Source organism: Danio rerio, chromosome 24 (assembly GCF_052040795.2).
Source record: "Danio rerio strain M-AB ecotype USA chromosome 24, GRCz13ab, whole genome shotgun sequence".
Classification (NCBI taxonomy): Eukaryota; Metazoa; Chordata; class Actinopteri; order Cypriniformes; family Danionidae; genus Danio; species Danio rerio.
Window position 1 is genome coordinate 26,890,741 of NC_141044.1, and position 16,316 is coordinate 26,907,056.

Below are 16,316 nucleotides of genomic sequence, written 5' to 3' on the forward strand. Positions count from 1 at the left end.
ATTAATACTAATATTTATTATACACAAATTTATATTTGTTTTAACAAAGGTTTAGATTTGTCCACCTGTCAGGTTATGGAGACGTATGCAACACCATATGGGGCATAAGAATAGTATGTGTGTTTGGATATAGCTCAGATTTTTGACTACACTTTGTTATTATTGTTAATTTATTCCTTTGCGGGAAATTAGAACTGAATTTAGAAATAGTTCTGAAACAAATCTCTGTGCTTAACAAACGAAATTAAATATGTAGTTTGTGCAACACCGTTTCCTTGTCCACGAAAGTAAATGAGTAAGGTTAAGAGTAAAGTAAAATAAAGAGAAAGTAAAGAGGTCGAATGGAGGTGGCTCATTCTTTATCCTTGAACAGATGGTCTGTTTAACTGTTTTCTCGCTAGTAAAGCATTCAGTTTTTCCACTTACAAAGTTCATCATGTAAATGATGTAAAACGCACCCTGGCATGACGCAACTGACTCTTAAAGGAAATGGGAGATCAGACTTTCAAACAGAGATTGTTTAAATGCACGTTATGCTCAAAACACACCCAGAACTCATTAAGAGAATAAGCACAACCCTGTTAGACCAAACTGTACTGATCTGTCCTTAAAATAGCAAAAGTGGATTCAGTCACGCCCTTAATGCTTTTGTGCCATGCGCTTTAGACTTTGCCCCTAAATTGTTAAAATAGAGGCCCTAATGTATGACAGGCATAAACTGGTGGGAAGGGGAGCTCATTAGTGGTCCTTAAGATGACGTTAAAGTAAAAAGAAATATGGTAAAATTAATAGTAATACTTTACAATAAGGTACATTAGTTCATGCATTTACTAACATGAACAAATAATAACAACACATACAGTATTAAATGCAGCTTTGTTAACTCTAATTAATGGCAATAAAGTTATGTAATCTTAGTTCACATTAACTCACTGTATTAAACAATGTTAACAAGCATGAATTAGGATTTTAATAACGCATTAGTAAATGCTGAACTATGATTAATAAATGCTGTACAAGTATTGTTCATTATTATTAGTTCATGTTAGTAAATACATAAACATTTAACTAATGAAACATTATTGTAAAGTGTGATCAGAAAAACTTTATCCAACAGAATAATGAATAAATAAATACATGCATAAAATGTAATTAGTAAATTAAGTTGTACTATATGCATTTTATTTAGTGTAAACTAAATTAAGTAGTTTTACCTATAAAATACATATCTATTTTGTTTGTTTTTACACAATATACTGTATGAGGATGTGTTTTTGTAAAAATGTAACTTCTACTATGCTATTAAATAGATTTAACACTTAGATACATATAACTCTGAATGAATGAATGAATGAATGAATGAATGAATGAATGAATGAATGAATGAATGAATGAATGAATGGAATATTAAATGCAATGCTTAGGTGAATTTTTTTTTTTTTTTATGAAATCATGAAGGATGGTGAATATTTTTAACATTAAGCATGACTAATAGATATTATTTAGACATTAATGACTAACATAAACAATTCTGAACTCTCTGGAGCACATGGGTAAACAGGACAAAGATTATCCAGTGTTCGTCACCTTAGGTAAGGAGCCCTGGATGTCCCACTGTCGTCTGGCTTAAAGAGGCTGTCGGCCCTCAAACCATCTGCCACAAACAGCACCAGGCGCTTGGCCGGAGGGGGCAGAGAGACCCGCTGAGGAGTCATTCCATGGACAAGAGGAGATGTGAAATAAATGTCAAATATGCAGAGAAAGAAGACTACATGCACAATGAGTCCCACAACGAAGAATGTCACCATCTTCATCTTGTCTCCAGTCAGACCTTTGACACTGATTTACAAAAAGAAGATACACAAATGAATTTATGAAAACATTCTGTTATTAGTCTAATAGATTTTTATTATGAATTAGTTTTACATTAGCAGGACAGTAGGTTCAAATAAGTTATATTGTACAACATTTTTTTAAAAGTAACGTTAGGGGTTTATTTAAGATTGTACTTACCTTTCTGCTAATTTGAGATTGAAACAGATTCATAAAGCTGATTAGTTGAAGGTGGACAGAAGACATATAAAGGTATCATGTAACGTTAATCTGTCAATGAAAGCACCGGGCAGAGCAGGAGTGCGCGGGAACGAAACGCCCTGAAGCAAAACCCGCGCATGGGCTTTTAATCTGTTTTAAGGTGCTTTTGTATCTTTGAGTTCTGACCTGCTAAACCAAATAGTTTGTAAGAAGATTAACTGAGAACTTTTCTGCACTTCCTTGTAGCAGTAACCTTTGAACTGTGTCTGCGCAGTGCATTTTGGGAAATGTAGTTTTTAACGCCACGTTAATATTTTCATAAAAACAAAAGAGGTGCTTTAAAATGCCAGCGAGTTTATGACTGTTTACAACTTTATTTGATTCAACTGAAATTTCTCCCTTTTTACAATAAAAAATTGCACAAAAAAAATAAAAAAATAAAAATTTAGAATAAAATATATAAAAAGAAACGTAAATTTTAAATGCTTTAAACAATAAATTAGTTTAAAATAAACAATCAAACATTATATTGAGATATAAAATAAAAAATAAACAATTTAATAATTGTAAAAAATAATGAAATAACTGACACAAATATGAGTACATAACATATTATAAATTATCCAACATGCAATTTTTAAAAATATTAAAACAATTGACAAATAAAGACAAATAAATACAAGTTTAATTAAAGAGGATAATTATTTTTTAAGAAAGTAAATGTGTTAATAATTAATATATTCAGAAATACAATATCATAATTCTATAATATAATACAAATAGAAATAGACCAAATATGACCTCTATTATTTGCAAATAATTAGGTAGATCAATTTTTAACACTATTTTGTCACATTACGAAGTGGGTCATTAAACAGAAATGACATAGATCGAACCATATCTTAGATAAACAACTAAACAAAAACGAATATATCAAGAAACAGTGGCGGTGCCATAGACTGTAAAACAGTAGCGGTCGGTTTGCGTTCAGGACTCTTATTTTGGCATCAATTTTATTCCTTAGTAACCCGTACGGTCGCTCGCTTCGCTTCACTCAGGTTGTAGAGTTGTTCAGAAAAGGAGTACTGCAAGAGCTTTGTTAATTATTGCTAAATGATCTATTTAAATAGTTAGATAAACTACACAATTTTAACATTATCTAGCTCTTCATATTTTATTAATTGCGAGTGTTATTAATCATACTTCGTTATAGTCGAACAGAAGATATAAGCCGACTGTAGTATTAGCTATGGCTGGCAGTAGCATAGCGATGAAAACATGGGAGCTGTCAAACAGCATGCAGGAAGTTCAGAGTATCGACGAAATATATAAATATGACAAAAAACAACAACAAGAAATTCTGGCGGCCAAACCGTGGACTAAAGAGTAAGTAAACAAAACCAAAATGATGTCTCCTAGAGGCCCGGCTTGTTTTCGAATTATTAATACCACTGTTGTGTAACCTACACTGTTTTAATTGTTTACAGTCATCATTATTTTAAATACTGCAAGCTATCGGCGTTGGCACTGCTGAAGATGGTGATGCACGCTAGATCTGGAGGAAACCTGGAGGTGATGGGACTTATGCTGGGGAAGGTGGATGGAGAGACCATGATCATCATGGACAGTTTTGCTTTACCAGTGGAAGGCACTGAAACCAGAGTCAACGCTCAGGCTGCAGCCTATGAATACATGGCTGCTTATATAGAGAATGCTAAACAGGTACACTGACTTATAATTACTCTAAAATTCATATTAGATGAATAGTGATAAATATAAGCACAGTTTGTTTATAAACATGATCATATCCACTGCTTTATATGTGGAGCATGTATGCTGATCTTTAAGATTTTCTAATCAAGAGCAATATCATCACAAATATTTTATTAATTGTTATTTATAATTATTCTGCATTACGTTTTTAGGATTGATCCAATGTTATGTGAGAAGCTACATGTTGTGGTTACCTTTTTAAAACGTGTATATAAAAATTACAATTTAAAGAGTAAAGAAAGTTATTGGTTTGTATTCTGTTTTCATGTTTAGGATTAATAGAGAGAATATATGAAGTAGTTGGACATCTAAATATGTATCGCATCACAGAACCATTTAAATCTAATAAACTCGAATGTGATTTAAAAAAAAATCTAAAATAAAAAGTGAACAGTTACCAGAACTAAAATAAACATGAATTGTATTCCTATACTCCTCTAAAAATCATCCTAGATCTTTTATAATTATTATTTATTTAGTCTTTACTTTCTAATATTAATTGAGAGACGGAACAGAATTCTTGTCACAGGACTTGAAACAAAAAGAAATTGAATGCTATTAAATTAAAAAGGTCTATTTGGAAAGAATGTATAGTTTTCGATACGTTGACATTCTAATGTAAGGGAGTGGGTCCACATAAAATATAATAAACCAATACAGTAGAGAACAAATAGAAAATAAAAGGCAAATAAAATATACAGTGCTTTATGATTTTCTAGAAGTCTAGCAATATTCAGATTTACAAATTTAATAATCCAGTGTGAAACCATTCTAACCATAAAGTTAGAAATGTAATTTCTTTTGCTAGAGTAAATGGTGAAAACGCACAGAAATAGTGAAGGTTTTGGTAACTTTATGGTTGAACGTTGCAATGACTGCACACATCATGAGTGTTTTCAAATGTGGTTCCTGGTCAATTATAATAACGGTTCGACATTGCAGATCCTGCGATGTGACTATTGCAGATGCGCACATTGCGGTATCAATTTTAAAACAGTATATTATGCAGCCCTATTATATAAATATAATTTTTTTTTTTTTTATTCAGTTTTCATACTTTACTATTGAGGGACTGCATGCAGTAAGGACACAGATGTGTTTATCACATCAAAGTAATTAATAAATACTACAAAAAATTTAAATACTTAACAGATGCAATACAGGAACAGAAATGAACAAGCAAATTAATTTTTTACTCTAACAATATTTTAAAGATTTTTTATTATTATAATTATCATTAATATTATTATTATTCAGATTGAAAGGTCTAATATTAATTGAGATATATTTGCCATTAAATATGATTTTAAAAATAAAATAAAAAATAAAATTTGACAAGCGACAGGAACTCAAAAATGCACTTTATAAATGTATAAACACATTATGCATCAATTCGCAATAACCAGCATATGAAAGAATTGATATGGAAGTTCAATAATTCTGAGGTTAATTGTCTATATATTTATTTAGGTGGGGCGGTTGGAGAATGCCATTGGATGGTACCACAGTCATCCAGGATACGGCTGCTGGCTTTCAGGCATAGATGTCAGCACTCAGATGCTTAACCAGCAGTTTCAAGAGCCCTTTGTCGCAGTAGTGGTAAGCGCTGTTGGAAATGTTAAACTTGTTGCATATTTTGCTGATTTCCCTCTTTAAAGCGGGTTACCATCCATCTCAAAAGACACAAGGGGAAAACAGCTCCGCTATGAAATAGTTAAAAGTATCGGTTTAAATTCAGCTTTATCAGTGATCCATAATTGACCCTCAAGACACAAATGAGTTGATGACATTTGTACTGCTGTCTGATTAATGACTGTTGCCTTTGTAACAGAATACATTATACAGTTTATCCTTCATTGCTTATGTAGTGCCGAGGGCAAATAGCAAGCTGGCGTTCATAACTTTCACTCGCAAAACTGGCAGCTTACTGTTTTTATTTGTTATATTTGACTGAACTCTTTTGCTAATTTCAGTCCTTGTAATTTTTCATCCTCAGATCGATCCCACAAGGACTATATCCGCAGGGAAGGTCAATCTTGGAGCTTTCAGGACATATCCGAAGGTAGCAACTATTTTTAGGCAACTGTATCTAATTTATATGCGTTTTATAAGATGTTGAATCACATTCAAATGTTTAAAAATAGGGTTACAAGCCTCCAGATGAGGGTCCTTCTGAATACCAGACGATACCTCTTAACAAAATTGAGGATTTTGGAGTGCATTGCAAACAGTAAGTGTGCATGACATATTGAATATATTTCCTTTTTTTTAGCCTTTTTATGCACTTGTTATATTTTGAAAATATATTGACTTGCAGTTAACGATAAGCTGTTGTTTGTTTTTAGGTATTATGCATTAGAAGTGTCTTATTTTAAGTCTTCCCTGGACCGCAAACTCCTAGAGCTGCTGTGGAATAAGTATTGGGTCAACACTTTGAGCTCCTCAAGCCTACTGACAGTAAGCACACACTTTTATTGGTGTAAAATTAATATATATTACATTTAGATATGTGCCAACATCATCTGTCATGTTGGATTACTTAATATAAACGGCATAAATTTAAGTCTAGCCTTTTTTTTTTTTTGCTTGGAATTTGTTCTTAAATCAAAAAATGGCCTGAACCACTGTAAATTGTTACAAAAATATAAATACAAAAAATCCAAAATCTGAATTTCTGACCAGTTTCTAAAAACATCTACAGTAAATGTGATGAAGGGTGACAATATAGCTTTTATGAAGCAGGCATGCATGTATTCATTTCTATTATATAAGAGATTGCAAATACAATGAAAAATTGAGGAGCATAGAAAATCACTTTCAACCTTTTCCCTGTAAATTGTTTAAATTAAAGGGCTTCAGTTCTGAAAGCTACATTATGTTAATTTTAGTTTAAACATTATTATCTTTTCTGCTTGGCACAGAAAGGAAATTTGTCTTTTACACTGGTAACATAAATAAACCGTACAACAATAACATAATAGCAACACTCTTCAAGACAACCATATTAGCCCCATACATATTACTCCAGATTATTCTTAACAACCGCACCGTTCACATTAAACAGTGGTAAGGTTTAATACAACTGCAATAGGGATAAATGACTTCTTATAAGTATTTCTTCATGTTCCATGCATTTTAAGCTTGGTCCCGATGGTAACATTTCAAAAGCTGAGTGAAGGGGATCTGTATTATCTTTAAAAATCACAATTGCTGTTTTTCCCATAAAGGAGTCAAATAAAATCTGTAACGAATGTTGTATGTAAACTGTTTTTGCAATTAAACTGTCAGTTACATTTAGTCATTTAGCAGACACTTTCATCCAAAGCGACTTACAAATGAGGACAAGGAAGCAATTTACACAACTATAAGAGCAACAATGAATAAGTGCTGTAGGCAAGTTTCAGGTGTGTAAAGACAGTGTAAGAAGCAAAACATTAGTACAAGAAGCAAAACATTAGTACAATAATCTCTGCAAAATAAAGTTTTTACAAAGAAGAGAAAAGAATGATTTCAAAATCTGTTGTCCCCAAAAAAGCATTTCCAATGAGAAATTAACCCTCAAATTTTTGCCAAAATAAAGCAAAGTAAAAACAGCATAAATATAATTTTTTTCTCATTTTATAGTTCTATTATTAAGGCTGCATGATGTTGGACTAAAACTCATATTGCAATATTTAGTTTGTCTGCAATGTATATTGCGATAGTAACATACAGTGCTCAGCATATATATGTACACCCTTCACAAATCTGTCTTTTAAATTTTTAATAGGAAGCTTTACAATAATATATGTGTGCATAAACATTAGACTAGTCTGTACTGAAGTCAAATCTGGAGCTTGTCTAACAAAATAACTTACGATAACGGTCCAAAAACTAGTACAGTCAAATTCATATGTTATAAAAAATATTAAATACAAATTTTAAAACAGAAAAAAAAATTAAGTGAAACAAAAAAAAACTGAAAATTTTTGTTGAAATTTTGTAGGTAATAAATATAAATATTTTTTGCATTAATTTGCTTAAATTTAATTGTATTATCTTACAATTTGTAAACATGTTTGGTGACTAAAATATTCTTTTAATAAATATATCTGTTTTATAAATCTGTTTTGTTTAAATGCACCAAAATACATTGCCTATATTTACTGAGAAATGGATACAAATATTCAAAATGGGGTGTATTCAATTATGCTGAGCACTGTAAGTTCACAAGATGGCGTATAACTCCATTTGGAATGAATTCATGTTTTTACATTTTGTACAGTTTTACATTTTGTATTGAACAAATATAAATTCATGTGATGGTTTTCTGCGGAATCTAATAGTATTAAGGTATAGAAATTTTATAATAACAGATAAAATAACAATGTATAGTGTACAGTCTTCATAGTACAAGTAGTTAAATACAATTCATTTTGGTTTATATACCTTTATAACCTTTTGGTTTAGGTTTGCTTAAATCATACACAGTCACAGGTCTTAAAAATTCATCTAAATGAAAATATTACACTCTATTTTAGGGTGAAACTTTGCAATGACTCCACAAATCCCATGTTCAGAACTGTGATGCTGATCAACTACAAACTTGACATTGCATATCCTGCGATATGAATATTGCTGATTCACACATTGCAAAATTGATGTTGAAACAGTATATTGTGCAGCCCTATTATACATGCAATTGTATATTGTTATAATTCAATTATTTAATGATTATTATTATTATTATTATTATTATTATTATGAACTTAAAGATTAATTTAAGTAATTTCACAGTTTTCACTCAGCAGCCATTGGCTAGAGTGTAAAGTAGTTTTGGGCATTATATATAGAAAGAAAGAATGTATATATTAATAATAATAATAGAAATATTATACTTGTATTAATCTTTTTGTCACTTTGCTAATATTCCAAAATCATCTCTTCTTTCTCCTGTTAAGATATTCACATATTTATTATCCTGGAGCTTTGCATTCCTAACGGTTTAAGCATTTTAGGAGATTGCAAATATGGCAGGGGGGCTTGTTGACAACCTGTGCACATGATTAATATTTGTAGATGCTGCTTTTGTTTCCCTGCCTATTTGTTTTGAAAGCTTGTCATCGTCTTCTACGACATTCTGTCATGAGCTTTGTTTAAGGCTTTCGTTGAGCTGTGGACTATCTAAACAGCGGCCTCATGTGCTGCAGATAAATTGACTACTTGTCAAGAGCGACTTGCTTCTCCAAAGCAGAAGTGTTGTCAGCGATTACATCGTCACTATAGACCTTAAGTCATATCGAGTCTGTGTTTATTGCGACTCTTTGTTTCAGCTGTTTACAACCTCACCCTCTGCAAACATTTGAGACCTCATTCAGGGGCTTCAGCAAACTGTTCAACAAGATTTTGCACTGACCATTGATGAAAGGCGTTTAGGTGTTTTTTGCAATAAATGAGAGCAAGCGAAGTGGCGTTTTAAGGCACTTCGAGGTGAATAAGGTTAAAAAATAAATACCTGATTTGACCATACTTACCCATTTGATTTGATTCGATTAAGAATTGCAAACATTCATGTTACAGGTCTTCTAAAATGTTGTTTATATATGCAGTAGAGGAATTGTTTGGTTAAATTATGCATATCTTCATACATTTCTAACACACAAATCTGAACAAAACTGAGTACTCGTTTATTAATTAATTTGTTTTTTATATTATAGTCTTATAGTTTTTTAGAGGGAGGATTTTAGGAATCCCATGTTATCGCTATAATTCAGAAAATACTGTCAACAGCCAGAAAAGAAAAAAAATTACTTTAAAACGTATAGATAGGCAAGTTTTGTAATGTAGAAACCTTCAGAAATCTAAATAGTAGTGTGCAGTTTGGTGTATGTAAGTGTTCCTAAAAAAATATAGGGTTTTGCACAATGCATTCATGTTCGCCCAACACAAATTAAGTTAGTTTGTTTTTACACATTTAAGTGGATTGAACATAAAACAATTAAGTAGTTTTAAATAAGTAGTTAGAATATATTCAGCAAAAATCCTTTGAGTGTGTTGCTGAAGTGGAGATTTATGGCTCAGTGCCAGAGAACAACTCATTTTGAAAAGAGGACTTCAAAACAAAAATTGGCAAAATGTCGTAAAAGAAACACTTAAAGTTGTATTTTTGTTTTTTTGTTTTTTCATTCCATTAGAAGTAAAACAACACACTTTATGAAATGTCAAAAGCCAAATTCTTAAAATTGACAGGTGACTGAAAAAGCAGTGTTTTTGCTTACAAGGTCTGGTCTAATGGTTGTTTCTCCAGAATGCAGACTACACCACCGGACAGGTGTTTGACTTGTCTGAGAAGCTGGAGCAGGCGGAAGCGCAGCTGGGACGAGGCAGCTTCATGCTGGGCTTGGACACACATGATAGAAAATCTGAGGACAAACTAGCAAAGGCAACACGTGACAGGTAACACCATACTTGTTAATTCAGTTTTAAATTCCAAAGGGAAAACACTTTAGATCGTCTTTTTTGTTTCCATATATACAGTTAAATTCAGAATTATTAGCCCCACTTTGTTTTTTGTTTTTTTGTAGTTTTTTTTTTATATATTTCCCAAATTATGTTTAACAGAGCCAGGAAATTTTCACAGTATGTCTGATAATATGTTTTTCTCATGGAGAAAATCTATTAATTAATCGGCTAGAATAAAAGCAGTTTTTTATTTTTTAAAACCTATTTTAAGGTCAATATTATTAGCCCCTTTAAGTTATATTTTTTCAATAGTCTACGGAACAAACCATCAATATCAATAATCAATATCAATAATCAACCAAAATATCTAGCCAGATATTATTTAATGTCATCATAGCAAAAATAAATCAGTTATTAGAAATGATTTATTAAAAATTATTTTGTTTAGAAATGTGTTCAAAACTCTTCTCTCTGTTGATCAGAAATTAGGGGGGAAATAAACGGGGGCTAATAATACAGGGGGGCTAATAATTCTAAATTCAACTATATACGGAAAAATTAAACAGACAACATAAACCAAAAAACATTTATTTTCCAAATATTATGCAAAATAACAATAATTTTAAGCTAATCTATGTATTGTCAGTGAATTTGAGTACTGAATATATTGATTTCCTTTTTACTCATTATTTTGTCTTTTAGCTTAATGTAATTTTGTAAAAATTAAACATTGCTTTGGATCAATTTAAAATGTAAAGATTTTTAAAACTGCAGTACAAAATATGTTTTTATGTAGCTTCTCTAATATTCTAATTATTATTATAATATTATTACTTTTAGGTTTTTTTGCTGGAGTATTTTTGTTTTCTATAAAGTAAACCTCATTTGTAATGTTCATGTTATAAGTGATTTTGTTTCTAGATTTCTTTCATATTTCTTTTAAAGGTTATTTTTAGAATAAATAATTTGACATGTTATCTTACGTAAATGACCAAAAAATGTTCTTTTCTTTTCAGCTGCAAAACAACCATTGAAGCGATTCATGGTTTGATGTCCCAGGTAATCAAAGATAAACTCTTCAATCAAGTGAACACATCTGCCAACTAAACTGATGTTGGATGACTTCTCTGTTTACCTAGTTATGTGTTTTTCATTATGATTCTGTTTTGAAAGATTTAAGGAATTCTCCTGTAGGAATGTTTGCATCATTTATCATTTGTTAAAACAAAATAATAATAAATGCTGTTCATTCATTAACACATTGCCTGGTTTCGCTTCATGTTTTAAATGTACATTGCTTATGTTTACTTGTGTGTAAACGAGTCCAAGCATTTTATTTATTTTCTCCACCATAAGAACATGTTCTGTTTCAGTTTATTTTCTTGAGGAAAAAAATATTAATTGTTGTTGATTAAATATTAATACTTAACCACTATCCTTTACTGACCTTTTGCCAGCCAAAAATATTAATAATGTACAATATAGTAAAATTCAATGCCATCTTTTATATATTTGTAAGTAGTGGTCAGAATAAGTACATCATTTTTACATAAATATATATATTAAATAATAATTAATTTTCACATTGATTTTAAACACTAAAACTGCATTTATTATGTTTTACTTATAAAATCCATTATATAAATTTAATTTAATGCAGATCCTAATATGGGACACCATGTAAAACTTCATGTACAAACTTTCCATGTATAAAATCTCGTCTGACATATTTTCTAGCTCGCACAGCTCATCGTCAGAGCTGTCCTTTAGATCAAGACAAATGTGTTTTCCTAAGCGCCGCTTGTTACCAGCTGTTTGAAATGTATTCTCCTCTGGGTTCGGTGTGTAACACGGTACTTTGCCATTCCCATTTCCCAAAGCTCCTCTCTCGTATTTTACATTATATTTAGCATGCTAACGAAAACCGCAGTGCTCCGCAAGAGGTCATTTTCATATTTGCCAGTCATAGCATTACATAATGGAATAACAAACTCTACAGCTCAAAGATAAACAGAGCTTGGCAGGGCACCGGCGCATCTGTCAGGACGACCCTGTGCAGGGTGTCTCTGTTTTGTACACGATCCTTCAAGATTTTGAGCGTTAGCTGTGGCCTGTCACTGATGCATCACAGAAACAGGAGCTGGATACAGTGGAGTCTATTCAGAACTGTGTGTCTGCTCTTTATCGCTGCGCCCGTGCGGTTTCATGCATACAAAACGGGTCTGCATTTACTTACAATTGGGCTGATGTCGTCATCATGCATTTTTGTGCGCTACACTAGGGCTGACTACTGTTATGTTCTGTAAAGCAACAATCTGAGGCTCATAGTTAGGGATTTTGAGAGAACATTGATTAGCAGCTTATTGATCATGTTCACACTTGTGTGGATGCAATGCATAAATATGTAACTAACTTATGCATTGTCAGATAAGTGGCTAATTCATTCGATTTTATTTGTATGAAAACCCCAAAACCCCACCCCAAATTGTAATAAAATAAACTGTTACAAGCTCAAATTAGCCACTAAATTAAAAAGTTACGAATTGCTATGAGATTGCGTCAGATTGAATATCAGCATCCCAAAATACTAATTTGTTTGTTTTTTTTGTTTCTTAATCCATTTGAGTAAATGAAGCAATTTGAGCACAGTAAAACCTGATAAATGAAGAGAACTCAAACCAACTGAGTACTGTAAAACCCAACAAGTTAAGACAACTCAAACTATTTGAGGAAACTGATTGCTACAAACCATTTGAGTTAAACTAATCTATACTGTGAACTTTCTTCATTTAAGTTGAAGTAATGAGGTATTTAACAAAAAACTAATCCCAATGAGTACTGTCAACTTATTCCATTTACGTAAATGAATCGATTTGAGCACAGTAAAACTCGACAAATGAAGAGAACTCAAACCAACTGAGTACTGTAAAACCCAATAAGTTAAGGCAACTCAAACCATTTGAGTTATAAAAACTAATCTATTTGAATACTGTGAACTTACTCCATTTAAGTTGAAGTAGTGAGGTATTTAATTAACTCATTACCTTCAACACTGAGTTCAAAACTCTTCAAATGAGACTTAACTTTCAGTCAATTTGAGTTAACTACACTCATTTCATTTGATAAAGTTGACTGTTGGTTTTACAGTGTTAAACCAACAGTTAAACTGTACAGCTGTACATATTGGTGCTTAGCAATAAGATGCCACTTATTTATTAGACACTTGTACCAAATAACTAATAGTACTTATTTATTAGATACTACATATGTCACTATAAGAGTTTTTATTTCATGAAGATTTTTAATTGAACTCCATTCTGTCTAGACGAGTTTATAAAATGTTACTTTAAAGATAGGAAATATAAATGAAGACATAGTACCTCCAGCATGCCCTGGGTTTTTCCCGAGGCCTCCTCCAAATGGGACATGCCTGGAACACCTCCCTAGGTATACGTCCAGGAGGCATCCGAAACAGATGCTCGAGCCACCTCAGCTGACTTCTCACAATGTGGAGGAGCAGCAGCTCTACTCCGAGCTCCTCCCAGGTGACAGAGCTCTTCATCCTATCTATAAGGGTGCACCCTGCCACTCTGCGAGGGAAACTCATTTCCGCTTGTTTCCGAGATCTTGTCCTTTCGGTCATGACCCAAAGCTCATGACCATAGGAGAGAGTATGAACGTAGACTGACCGGTAAATTGAGAGCTTTACATTTTGACTCAGCGCCTTCTTTACCACAACGGACCAATACATCGACCACATTACTGATGCCGCTGCACCAATCCGCCAGTCAGTCTCACATTCCATCCTTCCCTCACTCATGAACAAAACCCCAAAATACTTGAACTCCTCCACCTGGGGTATGGACTTTCCTCCAACCTGAAGATGGTATTTTTTTACAATGTTAAAATGTCTAGCCATAGTTCTGAATCCTTCATCGTAAAACCCAATAAGTTAAGGCAACTCAAGCCGTTTGAGGAAACCGATTGCAACAAACCATTTGATTAAACTAATCTATATGAGTACTGTGAACTTAATCCATTTAAACTGAAGTAATGAGGTATTTAAATAACTCGTTACCCTCAACACTGAGTTACAATGACTAGTATTAACTTTCAGTCAATTTTGAGTAAACTACACTCATTTTATTTGATAAAGTTGACTGTTGGGCTTTACAGTGTTCACAGCCTTTTACAGACAACCTTCTAAGTCAGGAAAAGTGTCTTTTTTAAGTTTTGTCACAAGACTGGCAGTGAGGAAAGTGAAGTAGAAGAATATTATATAAAAATTATTATATTAAAGGTGCTTTATTTTTGCAGTCATCAAAAATCTCCATGCACAAGTTTTTTTCTCATCGTAAATATGAATTAGTTTTATAATTATTACCAGATTAGCATTTTAATACTTTTAAGAAAGGAGATAAAGGTATAACTGAAATAGAAGTTAGTATAACATTCTGTTTTCCATGAGTGAATTAACATCACCCCGACCCATTAATAGAATCTTGTTTTTGTCTTTTAGTAAGAGTCTTCTTAAATTACTTGGATTTTCGCTTCATTTGATGAGCTCAATGAAAATGTTTTAGAATAATAAGTGTGGAGGAAATGTAATCAAGAAAATATATCCAGGTGATGAGCACAAACAGTAGATTATTGATCACAAGGCCAATGTTAAACTAACCGTTGAGACCAGTGACCCAAAGATCTTGTTGCACTGATGTTTTCTTTGGACCATATAATAATAATAATCTGAGCAAGCATGGCACCGAGGAGCTGAAACATATTCACTGCCCCAGAGGACAGTCTGAAAGGGGCTGAACTCCCCCTCTACGTCGCTCAACCAAACGCCAACCAAAGCAACGTTTCCTTTTTGACAAGTACTCTGCATGCATAAATGCAAGCGAGTCACTCATTCTCAGGAAGCACATTCCTCCACAGTATACAACAATACACGGGTCACCGCAGTCTGTGTCCACCACATTTCTCTAAAGCTGATATGCATTATTATTATTATGAACAGCAGTTTGAGCTTGTGGAATGATAGAGAGAGGACATTTGTTCTTTTTCATCCTTTGGATAAAAGTCACAAGAATTTGGAAATAACTTTGCGGTATTCTTTTTACAAACTCCATACTGCTGAGAGTAACATTTAGATCAGGGATGCCCAAACTTTTTCTTATAAAGGGTCAAAAACCAAACTTGATTGGGGGATGAGGGGTGAAGTTAAGTACGCCAAACTGTATTAGGCCTATATTAAATTTCCCATTGGTAATTTCCTAAATTATTGGATAATATTTGAAAAATAACTAGAAAACGTGGCTTAAAAACATTTTAATTAATGATGCAATATCATTCCCGCTGTGGCAAGCCCTGATTAATAAAGGGACTAAGCCGAAAAGAAAATTAATGAATGAATTGTAAAAGCATTCGTTTCATGTTGAACGGAAGTGCTTGGAAGCATCATAAACGTCACAACCTTTTCATTTTCCCCGAATCTTTAACGTACAGCCATTAACAGGCCAATAAAAAAGGTTTCCACCACAAATTGGTAATAGAAAGTGCCATATAACTTTTAAGGACATGTTCTAAAAATAATGACATTTTATATCTAAATCCATTCATTAAGATTAATAATGTAAACATTCAGTTGACGGTTCATTCCGCTAAACTGACCAAGCTGAAAAGGAAATGTAAATATTCAATATAGAATAAAAATCAAAAGCCGTTCTTTTAAAATTCTTTTTAATGAATAAGTTACTAATAAATTATTGGTTATGAAAACATTCGTGAGCCTGAATAGCCTACTTTTCCTACTAAAGCACTTTGTAGAACAAATGAATATTTACGACCTCAGTAAAACATTCTCTTGCATCAAAACAATACAGCAACGAACAACACGTGTTTTAAAATTACATAGAAAAGAACTCAAACATAACAAATTAAAACCTTTTCACCATTTCTGCTGACAATGTGTCACGCCGCATCTGAACTCTGAATCAACACTGGCGCGTGGAAATTGACCTCGCGTCGCGTCGCCATGGCAATATCAGCTCTCACTTCCTAAACAAACC

General features: G+C 32.5%; 3 protein-coding genes across 7 annotated transcripts in view; 1 reads left to right on the forward strand and 2 right to left on the reverse strand.

Annotated features, from left to right (window-relative positions):
• Positions 1-2,306, reverse strand: part of pign (phosphatidylinositol glycan anchor biosynthesis, class N) — a 36,662-nt gene extending 34,356 nt beyond the window's left edge. For 2 of the 3 annotated variants that reach the window (XR_015524491.1, XM_087308693.1), the window contains exons 1-2: positions 2,014-2,306; positions 1,588-1,839 (exon numbers count right to left, since the gene is read on the reverse strand). Coding sequence is in view for 2 of the 3 variants with exons in the window: in XM_087308693.1 (XP_087164819.1) it covers positions 1,588-1,814 (227 nt within the window). In the remaining variant the exon portion in view is untranslated. The remainder of the gene's footprint in view (positions 1-1,587; positions 1,840-2,013) is intronic. The other variant, NM_001310080.1, reaches the window with a different exon arrangement.
• Positions 2,307-3,103: 797 nt separating this feature from the next.
• Positions 3,104-11,505, forward strand: cops5 (COP9 signalosome subunit 5). Its single transcript, NM_200725.1, is given in 8 exon segments — positions 3,104-3,420; positions 3,522-3,756; positions 5,278-5,406; positions 5,804-5,869; positions 5,952-6,037; positions 6,153-6,264; positions 10,094-10,242; positions 11,265-11,505. Coding segments are annotated over 8 exon segments (1,005 nt in total). The 5' UTR covers positions 3,104-3,283; the 3' UTR covers positions 11,356-11,505.
• A 4,465-nt stretch (positions 11,506-15,970) lies between these two features.
• The window catches only part of mcmdc2 (minichromosome maintenance domain containing 2), a 28,531-nt gene continuing 28,185 nt past the window's right edge, over positions 15,971-16,316 (reverse strand). For 2 of the 3 annotated variants that reach the window (XR_015524276.1, XR_015524277.1), the window contains exon 16: positions 15,971-16,305. The gene's annotated coding sequence lies outside the window, so the exon portion shown is untranslated. The remainder of the gene's footprint in view (positions 16,306-16,316) is intronic. The other variant, NM_001324440.1, reaches the window with a different exon arrangement.